At 39.6% G+C, this 24,436-nt stretch overlaps 1 protein-coding gene across 3 annotated transcripts in view; it reads left to right on the forward strand.

The window, feature by feature from the left end:
• ACSL1 (acyl-CoA synthetase long chain family member 1) overlaps positions 1–17,497 on the forward strand; it is a 40,773-nt gene extending 23,276 nt beyond the window's left edge. For 2 of the 3 annotated variants that reach the window (XM_072122971.1, XM_072122976.1), the window contains exons 4-21: positions 625–689; positions 1,237–1,338; positions 2,304–2,403; positions 2,641–2,819; positions 3,477–3,509; positions 3,607–3,658; positions 4,338–4,411; positions 5,598–5,675; positions 8,249–8,383; positions 8,466–8,600; positions 9,200–9,295; positions 10,307–10,379; positions 12,988–13,076; positions 13,159–13,275; positions 14,236–14,379; positions 14,465–14,566; positions 16,092–16,163; positions 16,308–17,497. In XM_072122971.1, the coding sequence (XP_071979072.1) occupies positions 625–689; positions 1,237–1,338; positions 2,304–2,403; positions 2,641–2,819; positions 3,477–3,509; positions 3,607–3,658; positions 4,338–4,411; positions 5,598–5,675; positions 8,249–8,383; positions 8,466–8,600; positions 9,200–9,295; positions 10,307–10,379; positions 12,988–13,076; positions 13,159–13,275; positions 14,236–14,379; positions 14,465–14,566; positions 16,092–16,163; positions 16,308–16,448 (1,787 nt within the window). In that variant the 3' untranslated portion in view covers positions 16,449–17,497. Of the gene's footprint in view, positions 1–624; positions 690–1,236; positions 1,339–2,303; positions 2,404–2,640; positions 2,820–3,476; positions 3,510–3,606; positions 3,659–4,337; positions 4,412–5,597; positions 5,676–5,734; positions 5,813–8,248; positions 8,384–8,465; positions 8,601–9,199; positions 9,296–10,306; positions 10,380–12,987; positions 13,077–13,158; positions 13,276–14,235; positions 14,380–14,464; positions 14,567–16,091; positions 16,164–16,307 lie in introns of all 3 variants that reach the window. The other variant, XM_072122980.1, reaches the window with a different exon arrangement.
• The last annotated feature ends 6,939 nt before the right edge of the window (positions 17,498–24,436 follow it).

Here is a 24,436-nt window from a genome sequence, read left to right on the forward strand (position 1 = left end):
CATGAGAACGAGTGGGTCGACAGTGGTACACTGGACCCCCCCATTCTTGTGATCTGCAGGGATGTAATCACTGAGACTTCCCCACTGATCAGTAAGTTGGCAAAAACCCAATATGTGATACCTGTCTGCAGTCCGTATAATATCCATAATTTTATTTTCACATCCGCAAAAAAACTTGATTACTGATCTACTTCCTGCTCAGCCCAGTTTGTTGCCTAGCAATGCTTGAGACAAAAAGGACCACATACGGATCTGTGTGCCCTTCATTTATTTTTGCTGATCCATTGACTATTACGGAGTACATGCTACTCCCCCATGGGCTGCACATCCGTGAAAGACGTGAACAGACCCATAGAAATCAATGGGTATATATAGTATTTGAAAAACTCTTGTCTGAGTGAGCCCTTCGGTTAAGTTTACACTACAAAAAAATGGAAGGTGAAGGGAAGTTACTTTACGCTGTTCTGGAATTCCCTCCCCTATGATTATGGCATTTTAGCCATTTTTTTTTATTGCATGGGGGTCAACTGGTGTCTTTCTGAAATATATATATATATATATATATTTATATTATTTTTTTTTATGAAAATTGCTTTGCTAAAATGTATTAATTTCCTTTTCTAGACAATGGACCTTGTCTGGGACATAGGAAACCTAATCAGCCATATCAGTGGATCTCTTATAAAGAGGTAATGTTGGGTTGTATATTATAGTCTAATAACCAGCCCCTAATGGGAATCAAAAGTACTTGATGCTGTGATGGGCATGGAGCTCCATAACGTTAGAGCTGGACTAGTAGAAATCGATAAACGGAACGTGTATCACTGCCCTCTAGATGACCATATGGCGTTCCATCACCCCAGGGGGCTTCAATCGGCCCAACCAACTCTTAGGGGTTATGTGCTTTTTCTCAGTATTAAGTTATTCTTTATTGAGTACCTTCCTAATGTGTGACCACTTTTTTTTTTATTATTACTGGAAATAAACCTAGAAGTTTTCTATAGAATGCCGGCAAGCCGAGATCTAGATAACTGTAGAATTGATACAAAGCATATTGGAAAATTGTATAAATGTTCAACATACAATAACATTCATTAATTTGCTGAAATGGGAACACATTTACATTTTAATTATTGGTTACCCTTATGTCTGTATGATGACATGAGGTCCAGCCCCCAGTCTTGGATTATTTATTTCCATGTGCCATAACTGCTGTGTCTTTTTTGTATTTTTAAGGTGTCGGATAGGGCTGAGTATCTGGGGTCCGCCTTGCTGCACAGGGGCTGTAAACCAAGTTCTGAACAATTTATTGGCATTTTTGCACAAAACAGGCCAGAGGTATGATATATATTTTCCATTTTCTTTTCAGGTTTCAGTTTTATAATGTGATATATTGGATGTCTAGAATTACTCTATTGTGTCCAGTGTTGGATATGCCTAGGAACCAACAGTAAAATCTTTTCATGGCGGCCCGCCACAGTGGGCCGCCATCTTTGTTACTGCATTTTGTTTATGTAATTCTTTATGCCGTGGACAATATCCTTAAGTTTGTTGTACTTCAGGATCAAAGGATAATGCTTGCCATGCATGGCCGACTCTGTAGATGTCTCCTTATAAAGTACATACAACTGACTGTGTAATGTAATTGTTTGTTATAAAAATCAATAAACATCATCTTGATTTAAAAAAAAAAAAAATCAATGAGGGAGGAAGGACACCAGTTGGTTATATATTTATATTTGTGTCCTCTGTCACTTAAAAATTAACTTGGAAGCCTGCTAGATAATCTACCCAAATATCATGGGGTGATTGACATGCACAAAATGCAGATTTCTGCACAAATTGTGCAGGTCTTGGGGCTCACTGGTAGATTAACTTGTCGGATATTCTGGTTTCCATGGGCAACATTTTTACTTTAGAATTTTGTGATAAATCTCCCCCTCTACCACCAGGATAAAAGGCTGTATGCAAATGAGCCTGAGGGACTCCATTAACATCTATGGAGAATAAAGCCCCTCAGGCTAATTTGCATACAGTCCTTCATCCTGGTGCTAGATGCCCTTTAATATTTTTAAGCATCAGATTGGTTGTTGATCTCTTCCATCTTTAACTAATACATTCATATTTGTAACTTGTGTATTTATTATGAGAATTTTTTTGCTCAATTTCTACCTTATTCTATTTAATAAGCTAGTGGTGTGCACTGTATACTGTGCAACCAGAGCTATGTTAAGGTTGTACTAAAAATGTCAGGCTGTATCTTGCCAATGTTTAGTAATTAACTCTGCCTCTTCTGTTTACAGTGGATCATCACAGAATTGGGCTGCTACACCTACTCCATGGTGGCTGTGCCTCTCTACGACACCCTTGGAGCTGAGGCCATTACCTATATTATAAACAAAGGTACTTGCTTTTCTGGCTTATCAGGTTTATACTGCATTCAGAGGGAATTTGTGCTGTTAATTAAAGTCTTCCTTGTTTTATATTTGTTCTGACTCCATGTAATGGCTCTTTAGACTGAATACATTTCGTTGTGGCTCCTGTAGAGATTTTAAAAAGTTTTAATTTGTTTCTTGGCTGGATGGTCTGAACTGTAAAACAATGGAGAATTGTTTTAATAATGTATTTTACTACTTCTAGCTGAGATCTCACTGGTGTTCTGTGACAACACTGAAAAGGCAAAATTACTACTGGGCAATGTGGAAAAGGGAGACACCCCTGGCCTTCGTACAGTTGTGCTTATGGATCCCTTCGAGGAGGATCTTGTAGAGCGAGGCAAGAAATGTGGTGTCGAAATTATCAGCCTGAGAGACCTTGAGGTGAGTATGTGATTCAGTTTATGGATATTGGTTGTGTCGGCAGAAGGGGAAATGATATATGTATTGGAGGCCCAGTGCCTTCGGTCCGCTCCAGGTGGTGCATGGGATTCATAGTCTGGTCATGGGTCAAAGGTCGTACAATCTCAAAAGGATTGGAAGTTTTAAGGCGACCTGAGGCTGCTAAATGAAGAAAAAATGTGGCCGTGTCTGTTTACATAACTACATAATTTACTTGAAAGGAATTCTTTGTAGAAGTGATATGCAATGAACTCTATGCACACACATTGAGACACACTGAGATAAAGCATTGGTTTTGTTGAATAGTTTTGCACTTACCAACTGGTGCCTTTTTGTAAAGAATTGGCTAATAAACGTTTCCTAGTTTTATATGGCCATAAACAAGTGTGATGTCTGCTCAGTATAAATTGGTAGTGTGATTTCCTTTTGTCTTTGTTCTCACATTGATGTTGAATGGTCCACCCCACCATCTTCTAGTAGGTAAAGGAATGATTTTGCTTATGGCGGTACATCAAAATTACACTAATGATTTATAGACCAAATGAACAGGCCAGGATGTTCCCACTGCCATTATATTAAGTAATCTGCTCATTTCTCAGAATGTATTCAAAATTTTATTTCCTTTGTCCTCCCATACAGGAAGAAGGAAGGTCTCATCATGAGAAACCAAAGGTGAGTTATATGGTGTATATATAAATTGGCAATTTATTGATGACCAGAAACTGGTGCGTGTGCTTAGATTTGACATTTTAAAATGTATTTCTTATAGCCCCCAAATCCTGAAGATCTGGCCGTAGTTTGCTTTACAAGTGGGACAACAGGTAATATTAATATTGCAATATGTAATAATATATATTTCCTTTCAAAGGAAGTTTAGTCTATATTAAATTGAGTTTCCTAGACAACACAATTTAGATTTTTACCTGCGCTATATGCAGCAATATCCTATTCTACGTAATCTTATTGTGAGCTCCTTTTCACAATTTTTTTTATTATTGCTGGCTCAAACTGTGTTTTTAATGTGACGCAAAATGTGTTATTGGAGTGTTCAGCTAGAACCTTTATATTGATGGATGTGCTAAAAGTAGAAAAACTAGTGGTGCCGGTGACATGTCAGGTCATTAAGACCTTATACTCTGTATTTGGGGTAGAAATGCCCAAAATGGAAAACGCAAATACGGAGTAGAGTTGACAAGATGCCCAACAGGGGTCAGTCCATGATTCCCAGCACATGCACGCTGCCCGATTTCACGTACAGACCAGTGATGAGTATGCGGCTCTAAGCATCAGTGGTACTTTGCTGCAGGACATCAGCACTAGCACTGTAATCATGATATTATATATAACTTTATAATTTTACATTACCATTTTGTATATGGGGTTGGTGACATGACGCATACAACTTGTCAAGTTGCTAACCTAGTAAAATTAAAAACCTGATGATTTTATCAAAAAGTGAAATGTTTTCTCTTCTACCTTTTTTTTATTCTCCTGTAATAGGAAACCCAAAGGGTGCAATGCTTACTCACAAGAATATTGTGAGCAACAGCGCTGCCTTCCTTAAAGTTACGGAGGTAATTGTTTGTGGTTTTTCTGTGTCCAGCATGAGATTCTGCATGACCATGTGCAAGTGTAACTATTGCTTTATTAATGGGGTCTCTCATTTTGCTTGTCTGAATTGTACCCTCAGTCTTCCACAGCATGATAAAATCAGTATAGCTTATTTACAGGGTATACTATTAATGGTAGATGTCCTAAAAACTAAACCGTGGCCTAATTCAGGTTAGCCTTGCATCATAACAGATCACACAGACATGCAGCCTGTTGTGTGGTTAATGAGTCATACGTTTGCTATGGTTTTATGGCGTCTGCTTTGAAGATGTAAAAGAGGTTACATTCTTTCTTTGCTTTTATGTGACCCTTTATAAAACACATATAACTTGCTGATCTGTGATGAGACGCTCCACAGATCATGAGAACGAGGGGTCCCAGGTACCTACGTCGGACCCCTCATCGTTCCTGAGATGAATGGAGTGGAATGGTCACGTGCGGCCATCTACTCCATTAATTTGGGGAGCAAAGAGGGGTTGGACGGAGATACCTGGGACCCCAACTCGTTCTCCTGATCTGGGGGGGTCTCATCACTGACACCTCCACCAATCGGCAAGTTAGGCCCTATCCTGTGAATTTAGCCCAACTTGTTTTGTGGGAAAACCCCTTTAAACTTTGACTCCATCTTGTATTAATGTTTGGCATAAGGCTATGTTGACATCTTTATTTTTTCTTATTACCTCCACTTTAATGTATACATGTGATGCAAGTGTCAAACATTCTACAGAATGCTTCTTTATCATGAGAGGGTGGACTAGCACCAGCCTCTGCTGTACTATAAAAAGCTTTTCTTTCAAAGCGGACCCATCAGCAGAAGGGGTGTAACTTGAAGGGTGCAGAGTTTGTGGTCACATGGGTTCACCTTGGTACATAAGGTGTCTACTCCGTATGAGAAGTTTTAGTATTTCTTCTTAGGTTTTGGAGGACCTTCTAAAGATTTTTGCAATGGGGCACTAGCAACTTCAAGTTACAACCATAGTGCAGCATGTATGTTGAACATCTTCTTCTCTTTTTACCTTATACTAAACTTTTTTCCTTCTGGGAATTTGTGCATGCAAATCAATTAATCATTTTCCTGATCTATGTAATTTACTTTGCGTAATTGAAAAACAGTCTTTTGTTGTGCTACTTCTTCCTTCTGGTGTGCAGGACTTGGCGTTTCCTTCTACTCAGGATGTTCTCATCTCTTTCTTGCCGCTGGCGCATATGTTTGAGAGAGTTGTGGAGGTAGGCACAAAGTACGGTTTATGTCTTGTGTGCTCAGCACTTTTTGTCATATTTTCCAGAGCTTGCTTACTCTGAACGCCAGTGATATACATGTATCCTATTTGCCTATGGCACACATGTTCGAGAGACTGGTACAGGTAAGATCACCTATAGTCTCTTATGTGGATGTTCCCATAGATTAAATTAGACCATAGAAGGTAGGTTGTAAGTAGATTAGGTTGTATATGTGTATATAGATGTGTAGTGTTGGACATTTACGAAAGGCGCACTTATTCCAATAAACCCTATTGGGCTAGGTTCACATCACGGTTTTTGCACATTTCGCTTACATTGTAAGGGTATGCTGGTGAAATTACGATGTTTCCTTACAACATACGGCACAGACGTATCCTTTATATAGTGTGATATGTTGCCCTAGTGTTTCCCCTGTTCTTTAAAAAAAAAAGTGATGTGAACCCAGCTTTAGTTGGTATGCTATGTCACCTTTATAACCACCTTCACCAAATTAAATAAAATTTGTGCATTTTCTAAATGAAATCATGACCTTTCATAAATCCTCCACTCTTGTAGTTTTTGGAAATGTTTGCATCTGAAGCTCTTCCATGCATGAGAATGGAGAGGTTTTTGCAAAATAGGGTTTTGACAAGAGTTGGTTCATTCACCTTCATGAAGTCGGGGGTCCCTGCAGCCTAACCCCAACTTTAATGGTAAAAAAGTTGCATTATTTATATAAATATATACAATTTTTGGCGGTTTACAAAGAATATAATTGCACCATGACAACATGCAACTTGTCCAGGTAGGACAAATGGAAGGTTACTTTACCCTCAGAGAGGACTTGCATGCAATCCTAGAACAATCAATAAGACTGCAGCAAATTTGGGCAGGAATAGAAACTGCGTAAAAACGGCCATGTGTGAGCGCTTAGGAATACGCAGGGTTGTGTGCTAGCTGTGGTAATCATGTCCAACACAGGAGCAAAAATAATCATGTGCTGGAAGACTGCAGAAGGGATTGATCTAGTTACAGGAACACACATACCACTACATATGAATATACAAATTTGTGAGGGGAAATGTAGGCTGTGTCTTCCGTAAAGGGAATTTAAACAATCTTGTTGGGGGGGGGGGGGGGGTGTTGTCTATTAAAAGACATTTGGAGATGCAATGCACATAAATGGTGGTCTCTCAGGACCACACATAGAGGAGAAAAAAGCAGGAAGCCGTGTACAACTATACAATATGCATAATTTGTCTGCTATCATAGACAAATAGTCTCCACAGTAAAAAAAAAAAAGACATATGGAAAGGCCCAGCACGTTTACAGTCTAAAATGTGCAGTGCGCTGTACAACAATGGGCTCAAAGAGTAGCACATGCCCTTGTAAAAATGAACAAATATGAAACTTGGGGAACTGCAGTAGAGTGGGAGTCAAGCCATTTGTCCCATATGACATGGAACCTCCTATCCTTATTCCTATGAATAAATAACCACATTTTGAGTGGAGGGTGTTATTCACCACTTTCATCCAAACAGCCACTCCCTAATTTACGAAACGGAATTTACGAACCTGTTCCCGGGACAAGCTAAAAACCACAGGACAGGACCATATTGGATGGAGGATGGTCCCTGTGGTCTCAGGACCAAGGTTCCTCTCACATTGTACCCTTGCCAGTGTGGTTGTCCGTTTGATGTGAGTGGATAATAACTCTGTACAGCCGGGATATGAGGTCCCTACATGTTTCCTGCGGGAGGATGAGGGAAACAGGAAAGTAATCGAAGTTGAAGAAATAAAGGTGGAAGGAATTTGGCAAGTCGTAGGGGAAAATGCTTTTTTAGTACAACATGTACTAGAAATATTACCCAACATGTTTATCTCCTCACACCCATATACATAGTCTTCTAGAAGGATGCAATTATATTCAATAAGGTATTTCTATTATGTAGGCTCCACACCAAACAATTTACCTAATACTTAATTGATAAGTGAGGGGAAAAATCTATTGTTTGGAATAATGATCATGCAAGAGATGGGACGTGTCTGGATTACACATAGAAAACATTCTCTTCTCAGCCATATACCACACCCTAGTATTACTAAATCGGCCATAGTTTGTGTAATCAAAAATTTAAAAAAAAAAACTTTATTTTGTGTAGGCCCTCTAGATTTGAAGCTATTATTTTTTTATTATAGAAACTAATAGCCACCATATTACCGTATTTTTCGGACTATAAGATGCACAAAAAATCCTTTTGATTTTCTCAGTGTGCCTCCTATATGAAACGTACTTACAGACGACAGCTGCCTTGAACTGTGCACAGGTCTGCCACTTGCTGGTCATTCATCCTTATAATCCGGTGCACCTTATATATGAACCAAGACATTTTAGCGGGCATTTATTGATGGTGCGCCTTATAATCCGACAAATGTGGTACCTGTGTGCACCACTTACATTTTATCTATTTTTAGGTTTTGGAAAGATTTTTAGTGTGGCACAAGACTGTTATGGTTTAAACAAACTTTATCCATTGTTGCATTTTTACATGTATAACTTTAAAATCTTCTGGTTTCAGTGTGTAGTACTTTGCCATGGAGCAAGAATAGGCTTCTTCCAAGGAGACATTCGATTGTTAATGGATGACTTGAAAGTTTTGCAACCCACAATTTTCCCAGTTGTTCCTCGCCTGTTGAATAGGATGTTTGACCGGGTAAATATTTCAGTATTAGAAGTGTGTATTCGTGTGTAATATATATGCACGCCTCTTTACATTTCTTAATTCTTACATTCAGATCTTCGGACAAGCAAATACTACTTTAAAACGCTGGCTGTTGGAATTTGCTTCCAAAAGAAAAGAGGCAGAACTTCGGAGTGGAATTATCCGAAAGGATAGTCTTTGGGACAAACTAATATTTCAAAAAGTTCAGGTAGGGACGCAACACCCCAATTTTTTTTTTCTTCTCTCTAAGCTCTCAATTGATACAGCTTTCCCTCCCCAGCCTGAAGGTTTACTTTGGTGATCAGGTTTCTACAGGTAGATGTAAAGAGGTCGAGGCATGTGTATTATTTTTTATTTTTATACACCTGTTATTGTATAGATGCTTTTTACACATACGTAGAAAGTAGATTAGCCTGTTTAACACATACTATGTGTGTGAGTGCATTCATACTACCAAATGACTCCTGCTGGTAGTGGCATATCCACATCTCTATTTACTTCTGAGGGACTGACTTTTCCATAGGTTACCAAACCATCTTTATCAAGATCCAGACATATGAATGCTTATGGGTACTTTTATGATGGCCGAGCTCTGGTTTTTGTGCGTGGGATTAACTGTTGGAGGCTCCTTGTTTGCCTTCGTTGTTAAATCCATAGTTAGAATCTTTGTTTTTTCACATTCGTTTTCTAGATAACTGGGCATCTGTAAAATGTGTTGAGGGTGGCTTCGTATTTTTTTCTTTATGCATACCTTCTAACACTGCTTTATTCCTTTTTTTTTTTTTTTTTTTTTTTTTTTCCTTCTAGGACAGTCTCGGGGGAAGAGTACGACTAATGATAACTGGTGCTGCTCCGGTATCCCCTACTGTCCTCACGTTCTTAAGGGCGGCTCTTGGCTGTCAGGTAAGCTCAGATTTTTTTTTTTTTCATTTAGTAAATTCCTAAATCTCATTGGTTACAAATGGCACTAGAACACATATATACTTTTTTCCATTATCATATTGAAAGCAGAAATCTCTTCTTGTGGTTGTCATGATTATAACAAGGGCCTTATATTACTACTGTTGTCCATGGGCTTAAAGGGGTTATCTAGGAATAAAAACTTACTTGGAGCCGGGCCAGGCTATTTAAAAATAAACGTGTACTTACCACCTCCAGCTCCGCTGATGTCCTATGCTGCGATCCGTCTGATCTGTGCCCCTGTTTGATTACAGGGGCACAGAAGCCTTGCACAGGGAGCTTCCGGCTGGTGAGGAGGCCGGCTCCTCCCATCAGCCGCTATCTTTCAGCATTTTAAGCACTGTCGGACGGGAGCCTCCGGCCAACCGGAAGCTCCCTGTCTGCCCTTGCAAACAAACCGACGCACAGATCAGACGGACCGCGGCACGGTACATTAGCAGCTCCAGAGGAGGTAAGTACACGTTTATTATTTTTAAATAGCCCGCCCCAGCCTGACCCTAAATTATTCCTAAGCTCTGATAACCCCTTTAATGTGGTATTGCAGCTGTGTCCACTACAAGATGTCACCATTTACAAGAGTAGCATTGTATTTATTTGGTAAAATACCTTTTAGCTTTTAATAAGTTTGCTACTGTAAACCATGGTAGACTTGCCTGCCAAATCACCCGGCGAGTGAGAGGGGATTTGGTGGTGTGTTACTGCTGCTAACTAAAGAGTATGTACTTTGTAGTTTTCATACTGCAAAATGTGGCCCCTGCAGTTAAAGTATTGTGCTGTATTATGGACAGAATCTAAGCCATGTTTATATATGGATAGCTTACATTGATATTCGTAATAGGAGCTATTTAGTTATTAAAAAAAACCTGATTTTGTATTGCTCCTGCTATATACATTTCCCTTTTCTACATTGTGTTCTAAAGACTAAGAGCTTTTATAATATTTTTTTTTAATCAGTTTTATGAAGGTTATGGGCAGACGGAGTGCACTGCTGGTTGTTCACTGACTGTTCCTGGTGACTGGACTGCAGGTAGGAAATGTTCTTCTGTGAGTAAAAGATCTCCAGTATTTGCTACTTTTTCTGTATTTTAATGCATAAAATCAAATGGTAGATTTCCTTTATAAACCAAAAATACCTTGAGAATGCTGTAGCTACTGATGCAGAAACATATCTTATTTAATCTCTGATCCGAGTGGTTTTAATTAGGGTAAGAGGATAAGCGCCGAGCAGCCAAATAAAAATCCAATGCTTGTACCTCTGGTTCTGTTGCTCATTGAATTGATCAAGCCAAATGCAAGATTAGATTATCTGCTTTAATAGGACCCCAAATGCATGTTTCTTTATACTATAGCATTGAAGATGTGGACATCTAAAGTAAAGCCCCCCCCCCCCCCTGCAGCCTCTAAACTTGACTAATCTTGGGCAAATATGACTTTTCACTGCTCTTTTTCTTTATTTTCCCTTTTTTTTTTTTTTTTTTTTTTTTTTAAATAAATGGGTAAACAATTATGATTTCGCTTAAGGGGGAAATATTTCACACCCTACCTGAGGGGGCTAGTAGTTTAAAGGGTGATTGATTCCCTTTAACTTTTTAGTCACTGGAAAGACCTTATCTTACAGAGGAGAATCATCAAGTGAAATATTCTCTAGGTATAAAGGGTTAATTAGCCCCTGTCCTTATTGGTCTGTTTGTTACAAACTTGCTCACTGCAGGAGAACAAAGGAGCAGGAAAAATGGCAAAAGTGTAAAGGGAAAAGTATAATCTTTCCTCTGCATTATTTTTTTGGAATATAAACTTGTAAGTACAGGGTACTTGATACAAACCTGTTAGTACTCGCCCACATCTCGTAAATCTGGTTAAATATTTTGAACCTTCAGTAACTTTTATTGTAGTTCATTCTACTATACCTCTTGTGTGCCAACACTTAAGCCCACAGAGTATAGTAAAGACCCTGAACATTACCATAAAGATTCCCTATTCGGATCAGAAAATGGTATCCTTATTTTCAGAGGCAAAAAAAATCTGATTAAGAAATTGTCTCAAAAAAGAATCAACCTTGATGCCAGTGTGGACTTGCTGTTTGGCTTATACACAGGCTGCTTTATTAGGAAATTGTATTTCGGGCAGTTCACTAATGTAATGTACTGGCGATTTTGCTTCCTGGAGAAGAACATGAAGGGAAATCACATTTGATTTAGAACAGACCCTATATTTAGACTGAATCTTATGGTAACCAGAGATGAATTTACTGAACTTTCATTTGCAAAACACAAAATGAGGAACTTGTATACACTACAGCTATTTAGGTCCCAGATATATTACTAGTATCTGCTGTAAACGCTACTCATATATATGTGTATGTATGTGACATTACAAAATTGCCACTCCATGGGGTAAATTTGTAGAAATGATCATCAACTGTATATATCTACCTCTATTCCAGGTCATGTTGGGGCCCCTATGCCCTGCAATTATGTAAAGTGTGTTTTTTTGTTTTGTTTTTTAATTTCATATCTTTCCAACATAATCTGCAGATACAATACAAACTTTGTTTCATGTATCATAAAGATAAAAAAAGATAACCAAGCATTGCTATTAAATTCTTCCACATTTTAACATGTGCAGAATTTCGTGCAATAATTCTAATCCCAAGACCCCCTCCCCCCTTCCCTACCCCAGCACCGGTGGAGAAAACAACGAAAGAAGGAAAAGGGGGGAAAAAAAAAATTACTCAAACCAAATCATATTTTATTGTTTTCTCCACTCCAACCAGTAATTGCATTCTTTCTTGTCCTTTAGGTTCCCTTCCATCCTACATCCCAAAGGAGTTAGTTCGTAGTTCATTGTTCTTTCAACTAATGTGTGCCATTCTTTTATTTTGGGGTTATTTCCCACGTTCCAGTTTCTGATCAGTAACAACAGTCTCCCATTGAAACATAATTTATGTACTAAAAGATTTTTCCCCTTGGATATCCCTGAAGCTGGGATGAGTCCCAAAATAGCCACTGAGGCGTCACACACTAAGTTAATTTCCAATCTCTCCGTGATGCACTCATATATCTCCATCCAAAGTTGTCTTATTTTAACGCAGTTCCATAAAATATGTGCAATATCTGCTCCCTCCTCCTGACACCTATTGCATCTCGAGTTGTCTGAGTTTAGCCTTATATAGTATGTCTGGGGAGTAATAAATTCTGTAGCGTATGTTTAATTGAATTAATCTATGGTTCCAATTCTTAGAGGAATATTTTACATTTCTATAAATATAACTCCAGTGCTCTTCGTCTAGTGTACCACAGACCTTCGCCCATTTATTTTGGCTGGGGTGTTTCACTAATGTAATGTACTGGCGATTTTTGCTTCCTGGAGAAGAACATGAAGGGAAATCACATTGATTTAGAACAGACCCTATATTTAGACTGAATCTTATGGTAACCAGAGATGAATTTACTGAACTTTCATTTGCAAAACACAAAATGAGGAACTTGTATAAACTACAGCTATTTAGGTCCCAGATGTATTACTAGTATCTGCTGTAAACACCACTCTATAAACGGTGACATTACAAAATTGCCACTCCATGGGGCAAATTTGTAGAAATGATCATCAACTATATATATCTACCTCTATTCCAGGTCACGTTGGGGCCCCTATGCCCTGCAATTATGTAAAGTTGGTGGATGTGGATGAAATGAATTATTTTGCAGCCAAGGGAGAAGGAGAGGTAGGTCCAGTAAAACCACTATTAAAGCTCCAGCAAGAAATGTTTGTCTTGTATTTCTAACATTTAATGTTTCTTTTCATAGGTTTGTGTGAAAGGGTCAAATGTCTTTCAAGGTTACTTAAAGGATGATGAGAAAACTGCTGAAGCTTTGGATAAGGACGGCTGGCTGCATACAGGGGATATAGGGAAATGGTTGCCGGTAAGAGAATTACAGATCAGCAACAGAGCGCTACTTCTCATTTGTGTTGTATTCGGAACAGGAATTGGAGTCTTGATGCTGGGGATTACCCAATATTTGAATGTGGCCGCTCATCACTAAAAGTCCCTTATTGCGATTTACATATCCAAAAGCTGTGATTTAAGGGCTTGGAACAACTTTCTGCTGCATGGAAATACTACACTTGTCCATGACTAATAGTCACACATCACTGCATTTAATGACACTAGTAACATTAAACATTTTGGGCAACCCCTTTTTATGTAACTTTATCACTGGAGGACAGATTTATTAGGTATAAACTATTTCCGTGTCTCTGGACTTGACTAACCATTCATTACATACTTGCATTTATATGTTTATAGGAGCTTTTCCTGGTCCTAAATGCCAATTGCTTAAATAAAACCTACAATTTGATTTGATGCATTATGAAGCAAACATGCCTTGAGACACTAATGCAGGATCATATCTTGGTTAATGAGTGGTTTTGTTGGAAAAAACCATTATAACATTCAGCACCTTGGTACAGCTGGGTCAGACTGGCTGCCTAAATCAACACATTAGACACTGAGCTTCTACATACAAATGGAGGTTAGTCAAGACATGACTAATCAACCTGGGCTAGATCACTCATACACAGCAGCTGGGGGATGGTGCAGCAATTGATTATTCTGCCTTCAAGCACAACCCAGTGATTCATAATGCATTAAATCAAATGGTAGGTTTACTTTAATCTGTAATCTTTTGTTGTTAATGGTTTACAGTTACCAAAAATAAGGACCTATATAATACACCTTTTACGGGTTTATAATCCTGCTTTGCATTAAACACGCTTTCCAAAACTGAATCTGTATGTCACAAGTTGGTTTTGGAATGTTATCTGAACACAGATTAAGATGAGGGTTGCATTTAAAAAAAAAAAATGTTTTCTTTCTTTCCTAGAACGGTACTTTAAAGATCATAGACCGGAAGAAACATATATTTAAATTGGCGCAGGGTGAATACATTGCACCAGAAAAAATAGAGAACATTTACACAAGGAGTGAAGCGGTGGTGCAGGTCTTTGTACATGGCGAGAGTTTACAGGTAACTGGGACAACGTGACTTGCGTGATCGGTTGTGGGGTGGACATCTCCTAAATAACTTTTTTTTTTTTTTTTTCTCTCTTCAGGCCTTCCTTGTGGCCATTGTGGTTCCAGATCCTGATAATGTAATCAACTGGGCAAAAAAGAAGAAATTTAACTTTTCCTATGAGGAACTATGCAAGAATAAGGTAAGTTTAACTCCTTTTTATATTGGGGTTATATTCACAGTGATATTGTGCTCAGTATTTTGCATTGTCCTTTATAAGCCAAGACCAGGAGTTGGTCAAAACACAGCATATAGTGATTTAGGCAGGAATGGCCGTACTGTGGGCGCTGAGGACACAAGCTGGTTGCAACAACTGCATTAGCATGTGGATTAAACTGTGATTATCTTGAAAATGGCATAACTGATGGAAATAATAAATGTATCTTGGAAATTACACTCCTTTTTCTTAAGATTATGATTAAAACATTATAAATGTTTTAAAGGGGTTTGCCCATGAAAGAAAATTCTCAAATGTCAATCCCCTAGTGGTAATTACACGATAAGGATCATTTTAACCCCTTGCTTTACAATTTTACTCAGTTTTTATTGCTGTTTCAGCTCCCATCACTCCGTAATGGTCAGTGTAAAATTCTGGGGTGTGGGCGGGGGCTCTCAAAGCAGACACATCACTGTATTATCCATCTAGTGCCATGAGATGCTGCTTAAATTATCAGGGTACAGATTTATATACTCCTTTCATTTGGTGAGATGAGATGCATATTACACACAATCATATACTCCACTCTGCTACATGTCAGCCACATCATGCTGTCAGATCTGCTTTGCCTCCTGTCGCCAGATAAAGACCTTATCTGCCTGTAGCTTGTCACTTTACTCTCCTCATGGTGCTGTTTGCCGGTAGGAAGTGTGTGTCTCGGAGTGCAAGGGTAGAGGCCACTGCAGGGAGCAGCTCAGTACAGCGTCAGACAGGAAAAACAATATGGTTAGATCTGTGAAATGCTGTATTTTTGTGAATTGGAGACTGTTTTATTTTGTTATCCTGAGTATATTTATGAATCTTGTCTTTGTGGGAATACCCCTTTTAAACTTTGACCTAACCCTTTTTCATGGATAGAATATTGGCAACAAACAGCATCTGTCTTTTTATAGGTCATGCCATGTCTATACATTAGAGAGCACCATGTAACGTGCTATTTCCTCTACAAAGAAACAGTACTCATTTAGATTCCCTACAGATCATCTTGTGATCAGCTCAGTTTAGAGGAACCCTTTGGAAAATTCCCTTTTCTTTGAAAGAGAACTTGATATGCAAAATTTCAAGGGTGTGTTTCCGAGAGGTAGATATTAATCATCCAAGGGGATAATGAATAAAGAGATGTGTATCTGGGTGAATGCACCATAGAAATAAATGGATAGAATCGCCCACATGCGTGGCCACCTGCACAGTTATAGAAACATATCAGTTGTATATTCTGTGGATTTGCCATAAATTTCCAAGATGGAATTCCCCAATATATTGTGAATACTCTATACAGACTTTTGCAGGAGGGAATAGTTGGGATGTCCACTTCACATAGTCTTTCGTTTTTGCAGTAGCTGAGTAAATATGAAGGCTCTTGAAATTCCTTGCAATTTTTAGATAAGCTAGACATATTACATACACTTCTGCCAGGTTCACTAATGCACAATCTGTTGTTTCTTCATAGGACTTTAAAAATGTAGTTCTGGAAGATTTACTGAAATTGGGAAAAGAAGCGGGCTTGAAAACATTTGAACAGGTAAGAAAAGGGTGACATTACTGATGCTGACAATGTGCTACTGCTTTCATTTTCTGTAACTCAAAGAGCACAAAATCCTGGTCATAATGTAAAGGCGGTAAGATTTGTACTTTTGTAAGTAACATTGTGTTTGGATTGTTCCAGGTTAAAGACATTGCTCTGCACCCAGAAATGTTTTCAATTCAAAATGGCCTGCTGACCCCCACCTTAAAGGCAAAGAGGCCCGAGCTCAGAAAATATTTCCAAGCCCAAATCGAGGAACTTTATGCTAATAACAAAGTATAAAATGTTCACATTTATGGTAATCTATACACAACCTCTATGAAAACCTTGACTGGTCCTAGGAATAATAATGAAGACCTCTCTACAATGCCTTACAGGTCACCCATCTAGTTGTCTTTTGTACTGTGACCTAATATATTTAAGCTAGGCCTTATTGTGAAGAATTGGGACAACCCTATTAAGAATGTCGCATCTGGAACTTCGGTCTCCAATCAATTGGATTTTGCTCCCGACATGTTGGTTTGTGTATGAAAGACTTTTTACACTTTAATTCCAAAACTCCAACAATTTGCTTGGCCAAATCAAGTCCTTTTCTAACATCTTGCACCTAAAACTAAATGCACAGAAGATCTATTGTTCTAACTTGTGTTCTGGGATGTATACAAGTCATACAGAGTATTTTAAAATGGTGACCTGTAATATTTTACCACATTTTTTTTGTACATGTAGGCGAGACTTTGGTAAATGCACTGTGTATACTACACCTCTTAAAGGAATTGCTCTCTTATTGGGGGGAGCATCTGTCACTGTTGTCAGAAAGCTGCTAGAGGCCTGGGATACACCGTATTTTTCTTGGCTGCCGGTCCTATGGAAACTTAAAGTGCAATTATTGCTGCGACCTATGGAGGGGATCTAGTTTTATTTCACTAAGGGAATGTCTACTTATTGGGAGGGAGGGTAAAAGGGATAATGTCAGAACCACACGTTTTAAGGCTTTTTAGGTGTCCTTGTACAGTATCATATATTTTTTTTTTTTTTTTTAGAAATGCAAGGCACAAGGGAGTTGTATATAAAAAGCACAACAATGGTTTGCACTATGTAAAGACCTGTGATTTATGATGATGCACTGTATTCTAGGCTGATATCCTTTCTAGCTGCGCAATGAAACTGAAGTGAATTTTTTGTCATAAATGATGTGACTTGTTAAAACTAAAGTTAAATGTTTGCTAAACGGTTTTTGATCTTGTAAGAACCAAAAATGTTGCTGTCCCAGTTCCTTTTTCAGTCCCTTCCAAAAATGAAGGAAACCAAATAAATGATTATATGAAGTATCGTGTGGTTTGTTAGGGTTTTTTTTTTTTTTTTAATTTAATGCTGCATGAATTTTTTTTTTTTATTGTACACAATCGCAAGACTCTCCTAAGTACTCTACAAGTTTTATTCCTAGGGATTCAAAAATATCAAATTAAGGCTTTATTAGAACTGGCATTCATGAAAAATTTATAGTGTTGGTGTCCTAATTGGGTTGCTTGTTCCATTTAGGGGATATGGGGGGGATGGGGTGTTTTTAATAAGTTTTCTTGCATCTTTTAATACAGAAATATTAACCTTGTAAAAGTGCTGGAGGCGCTCGGGTGCCGACTGCCTGAGTGTCTCCAGCATTTTTACAAAGTTAATATTCTCAGCTTCCCCCTCCTCCTGCTCCCAGATGGGAAATTACGATCCAGCCGATGTCGGAGCCGGGGGTGTGTGCTTTCTCTCCTAGTTCACCAGCCGACAGCCGGAGGAGGCTTGCAGCGGGGGCGTGCATAAAACATTGTTTATTGACTCAGGGAAACCGTGATGTGCTTAGGCGCCGTCTGCCTGAGTGCCTCCGGCACTTTTAGAAAGTTAATATTTCAGTATTAAATATGCAGAAAACCTGTTAGAAACGATCCCCCTCATTCCCTGGATGGAACGAGCAACCTAGTTAGGACACTCGGTAATCTGGTGATGGATGTCCTTTAAAGTGAACCTGTCATCAGGACTGTCATTTTTAGCTGGGGTTGGGTTCCAATAGATATGTTATAATTTTTTAAATGCCTTTGTTGGCATTCTAGATCATTTCAGTATTTTTATAGAATTTTAATTTCTTTCTCTGGCTCCCTGCCAGAAGCATGTGGTCCCAGGGGAAGGGCTGCTGCAGCTGAGGTCTACTCGTGCATTCTTACACCATCCCACTCCCTCCCTTGCCTGCTCAATGCACATGATGGGGAGGGTGCTGCATGAGTGTGGAGGAAAGGAGACTGGCACAGGCTGCAGCTGCCCCCTCCCTGAGGACTCTCCACACACAGTTGGCAGGGAATGTAATGTGAATTAACCTTCTAGAAGGTGCCGAAATTATTCGGAATGCTCACAAAGGATTTCTTAAAATCTGCCTAGGCTATTGGAGGCGGTCGCCATCTAAAAATGAAATTCAAGGTGACCGCTACGCTTTAACGTAGAACTGTATAGTTGGTGTTGTGTATTGTTATTTTCTATACCTGTAATTGTTGAAAATTTAATTTTTCCAAGATACAGTCAGTACATTATTGCAGCCATTGGCCTGCTATAATTTTCCTGGTCTCAACACTTCACTCTTCAGTCCTGTGCTGTGGTTGTCAAGATGAACCCATACAGGAGATAACAGGATCTCTATGGTGTGCAGTGGGTGAGTGGTCTGAGCTTGGCACAGTACTTGCTCCCAAATCTTTAATTTACAGGAGCTAAGGTGCTTGTCTCGTGTTACCACACACAGTGCACCCCTCCCCCTGCGAATGATCACTTTTATAAAGAATGTAGTATACAGCCAGTGAGGAGAATGGTGGAGGGGTCAGCACTGTAATCTGATACACGGGATGAAAACTATTTGCTTCCCAATGACGGCTGTGTCTTCCTCATCCTGGATGCCAGCAGCTGCTTTGTTTTCTGTACTCTCCCCACTTCACAGGAGAGTGGGGAGGGATGAGTGAAGGCATCTGCTGGTCAGCCTAGCTGTCACATCCAAGTATAAACTCCAAATAACATGAGGAGGAAACTGCCATGAATGTTAAAACTCTTTATCCTATTGTAATGGAGTGTAAACACTTTAAAGATAAAATATACTGAATCTGGTAACCACAAGAATAGGATGACCGATTATATACATCAAAGGGTAAAAATGCATCTGCACAAAAAGTATGCCCAGGTAACAGATTTATATCATTGTGTGTGTGTGTGTGTGTGTGTGTGTGTGTGTGTGTGTGTGTGAGACATATATTTTTTTTTTATTAAAAGGTTTAAAATAAGGAACTATACAAGCAAGTGGTAGTGATTAATTGTGCACATCTCAATATAGCATACATGTGCAAGGAGAGAATCTGCATACTAAGGACAGCCAATGGGGAGAAATCTTTACCTGAGTGAAGTTGGCCCCCCCACCTTGTTCAAATCAAACAAAATTGGTGTCAAACGTTTGTGCTACGTTTGTGCTGGTTTGTACAGCAGAAATTTTCGTTTGTGCTGCTATCGTTTTTAAAATTTTAATGAAAGTTTCCAGAGGTCAACCAGCCCCCCCCACGTTGCCCAAATCAAACAAAACTGGGACCGAACAATTCTGCTACGTTTGTGCTGCTCAAATTTTTGTTTGTGCTGCTTTTGTTTTGAATATATGAACAAAAAATTAAAGTTCAAAAGTTCAGCCAGCCCCCCCACATTATCCGAATCAAACAAAACTGGTGTCAAACGTTAGTGCTACGTTTGTGCTGGTTTGTGCAGCAAAAATTTTCGTTTGTGCCGCTATCATTTTTAATATATTCATACTTTTTGCAGAGGTCATCAGAGTTCATTTCTTCCAAAGTACAATGTGTTTGCTAGCGCCCCCTGGTGATCAAACCAGGGAAGTGTCACTAGGTTTGTTTTTTACCAGTTCATCCTAAACACCTCAAACACCTGAACATACTGTAAAAATTATAGCAGCACAAACAAAAATTTTTGCTGCACAAACGTAGCTCTAACGTTTGACACCAGTTTTGTTTGATTTGGTTAATGTGGGGGGGCTGCTTGAACTTTTGAACTTTCATTTTTTGTTCATATATTCAAAACAAAAGCAGCACAAACAAAAATTTGCGCAGCACAAACGTAGCAGAATTGTTCGGCACCGATTTGGTTTAGGCAATGTGGGGGAGCTGGTTGACCTCTGATGACCTCTGGAAACTTTCAAAATCTCAAACGATAGCGGCACAAACAAATTTCTGCTGCACAAACGTTTGACACCAATTTTGTTTGATTTGAACAAGGTGGGGGGGCCAACTTCACTCAGGTGAAATCTTTATATCACCAATAAAAATATAAAGAAGACAGAAAACTTACATTCACCCAGACATACCGTCACAATAGTAGTACATTGGGCGGATTAATACTGCCCTGGGCTGTATGAATATTACAGCCCTACAAGTCTTCTGGAATCCTTTCCTATGTATGTTATTAGAATCACGCTTCTTGGGGAATGGAGTTTGCATCCCTTCTGTTTGATTTCAATCTGCAGTTGCAGGACCTTTGGAGAAACTTCAAAGATCCTGATATGGCTCTTGAGGAGGAACAGATTTATGAGTTCATTGGTGAAGGTCTAAAGGTATAAAATTTGGTGGGTGGCCATGGGTCCCCTAGAAAGCTTGGGGTTGGGCTACTGCCCAAACCATTTGTATTTTAATCCACTACTGATACAAATACTTAAATATGTAAACAATGGTCCAGTTGGAATAACAGTGATAAGTATAAAACCAAATGTAAAGTGATAGACAAGTGCCTGTACCACTCAAATACAGAGATGAATAAAAAAAATGTCCAGACAACTTAAAGATAAACTATGCTATAAAAAATGTACAATTCTGTTTTATCCTTTACCATGCCAAGTTGAGATCTCTGATGAGAGGAGCGATTGAAGACCGCATCATTTCCAAGAAACTGACATTCATCAAGAACAGACTGATCTCTACGTTGTGTTTTCCACTCAAAATGAACCCAGAAGAAATACCCATTTATTTAGAAGCGGAGACTTCATACAAGCTGAATGTTGACCCTATACTTGAGCCATTCTCCTTGCCTCATCGACACCCCCTGCTAAAACTGTGAATGCCATCCCTACAGGCCAGTTCCTGAGAATCAAAAGAACCAGCTTGACACAACAGAATTTGGGCTCAAGCCCAACGGTTTCGGGTCCAGGCATAGTCGTCACTGCATATTAAAGAAATACAGACCTGCGAAATAACTCCAAGATCTGTTCTTATATATCCGACCATAAAATACAACTTCCCTTTTTTTTCCACAATAGTTGGGCCAAAATATCAGTTATGCATAAATGTTGCCCGTTGCTCAACACTGACCCCATATTGATGTCACATCCTGATATCACTTATCGGTGAGGCTGAAACGCGAGGGATTTGCTAAACCAAGCTGGGGATGCACTCTGGTTGGGAAATGCGTTGCTTGCCTCAACGTTGGCCTGAGTCCGTCTTGTACTGATAGTGGTGAATTTTTATTTTTTTTTACACCACAAGTGTTTGAGTACTATGTAACGTGTTCATGTTCTTTGACTTGTGAGTTTAAGACCTGGTATTTTGGAATCCTCAAAGGCCAACTGAACCAATTCCTTGTCACTTCCAAACTACCTAACTGCGATCCATCTAGTTTCTGGGTGCAGTCACACATTGAGTTTTTCAGATGCAGTTTTTCATGCCCAAACCAGGAATGGAGTAAAAGTAGGAGGAGCAGCACCTTTTAAAAGAAACCTACCACTTAAAAGTGGTAGGTTTAGACACATATACATGGCACCAGCTCAGGGTGAGCTGGTGTCAGAGCATATTTTTGTTAGGGGAACAAAGCCCCTATCGCCGTTTTATAAGTTATATTAACTTATAACTCGGTGCACCGCACTTGGGCACGCCGCACCATGCGCGTGCCCGTGCGTGCGCGGGATTATAAAGTGCTGGAGAGCCGGTGACGTCACCAATCTCTCTGGCACACGCGCGCCTGCGCAACTTAGCACGGCCTGTTTCCCCGTGCTAAGTTGCGCAGGGGCGCGTGTGCCGGAGAGCTCGGTGACGTCACCGGCTCTCCAGCATGTTAGAATCCGGCGCACGCACGGGCACGCGCATGGTGCGCCGTGCCCAAGTGTGGTGCGCCGAGTTATAAGTTAATATAACTTATAAAACGCCGATAGGGGCTTTGTTCCCCTAACAAAAATATGCTCTGGTGCCATGTATATGTGTCTAAACCTACCACTTGTAAGTGGTAGGTTTCCTTTAATTAGGCTGGTGGCACACGTGGCGTTTTGAACCCGTTTTTGGGCCGTTTTTAAGCATTCCCTTATTTGAAAACGCATCCGTTTTTCACCCTTTTTAATTAAGATAATTGGTAAAACTGGTCAATAACAGATGCGTTTTTTAAAAGGACTGCTTAAAGGGAACCTACCACCACGATTTTACCTATAAAAGTAGATCGGGTGGTAGGTAGATGTAAGGGACGTGAGGATAGCTCTTTTTAGAGCTAATCCTCACGTCCCTGCTAACTTTTATTCCCTTAATATGTAAATTTACTTATGCGGCTACTGGGGCGTGGAGTAGCCGGGCACGAGGCTACACAGCGCGGCTACCCCACGCCCCAGTAGCCACGTTACTCCTCCTACCCTGTGTGTGCAGCGCGCAGCATCCAACAAGCCGGAGTTCTGCGCATGCGCAGTAGCTCCGGTCTCAGAGCTGTGGCTGCTCAGCCGCGGACCTGCGTTCTGCGCATGCGGGCGAGGGCGAGGGCTCGCAGCTATGAGGAGCTGTGCGCCGAACACACAGGGTAGCAGGAGTAACGTGGCTACTGGGGCGTGGAGTAGCCGCGCTGTGTAGCCTCGTGCCCGGCTACTCCACGCCCCAGTAGCCGCATAAGTAAATTTACATATTAGGGGAATAAAGTTTATTAAAAGTTAGCGGGGACGTGAGGATTAGCTCTAAAAAGAGCTCTCCTCACGTCCCTTACATCCACCTACCACCCGATCTGCCTTTATAGGTAGAACTGTGGTGGTAGGTGCCCTTTAAAAAACGGGTACAAAATGCCACCTGTGCCACCGGCCTTATTTGTCTCACCTCACATCCACATCTGCTTTTGACTTAAAAAACTGCATCTGAAAATGTGACCGCACCCTCAGGATTATGGGAATTGATCATGTGAATCGGAATATGATGTGTGAGGCCCTCAAATGTAAACCAATCCAGATGAAATCTAGATGCATCAGGATACTGTTGAGCTATGAGGGCTAAATGAGAACTTAGGCTTCTATTCTGTTGTGTCAAACATTCTCTAGTAGCACTCAATATGCAGCAAGTATTTTTGTTTTTACATGTGATGTTCTGTTTTGCGTGGAGTAAATGCTCCCCCTAGTGGTGTCTGTGAGTTTGTATTATGCTGATTTTAATTGTAAGTGTTTTATGTTCCAGATTTCTGTTCTGTCATCTCCACATGGATTATATGGCACAGTCTCCTCAGCATGATGGGCAATATTGGCATAATACCGCATTTTTCATACTCTACTTTTTTAATCTGCACCTTTTGCCTATGAATTTTCATTATCTCCGTATATTTGCATATATACACTTTTTTATGGATGGCTCCTTAAAAAGTCAGCTGAATTGGTGCTACTCCTACCTAATCTGATAACATACCGCCGTTTCTTAGATTTCTAATTTTTTTTATTTTCCATTCTGCATTATTGTTCATTCTACAAATGCTATCCTTTTTTTTTTTTACCTTTTAACATGTATTTCTCAATTCAATTCAATAAACATTAATAGCATATTTTAACACCATGTCACTTGTTCTTTATACTGTTTTACTTTTTTTACATCCTCACTTCACTACACCTACATTGTGTAGAGCTGTGCCATAACCTGGGAACTTTCAGTCATAAAAGTTAGCAGGCTATAGCACTAGCTAGTAATTGCACTAGGAATTACGGGTTGTTCACTATCAATTGTGATTATTACAGGGCTTGTATGCCACAAAACTGGTAAATCTTCCCACCGTTTCCGCTTCACCGCTTTATATTATAACTTTTTACGCTTTATACATTTAGTCAAACACTGGCTGTTCCAGTGTATCATCTGTTATTTCAGTTTTTCATACATGCCTCATGCACACACTGTCGTCTTACATTCACACTTAGTTTGTCTATTTCCCTTTTTAGACAGGGAGCTGTGAGGTCTTATATAGAAAAGTGTGTGCCTTTT

Source organism: Engystomops pustulosus, chromosome 1 (assembly GCF_040894005.1).
Source record: "Engystomops pustulosus chromosome 1, aEngPut4.maternal, whole genome shotgun sequence".
Classification (NCBI taxonomy): Eukaryota; Metazoa; Chordata; class Amphibia; order Anura; family Leptodactylidae; genus Engystomops; species Engystomops pustulosus.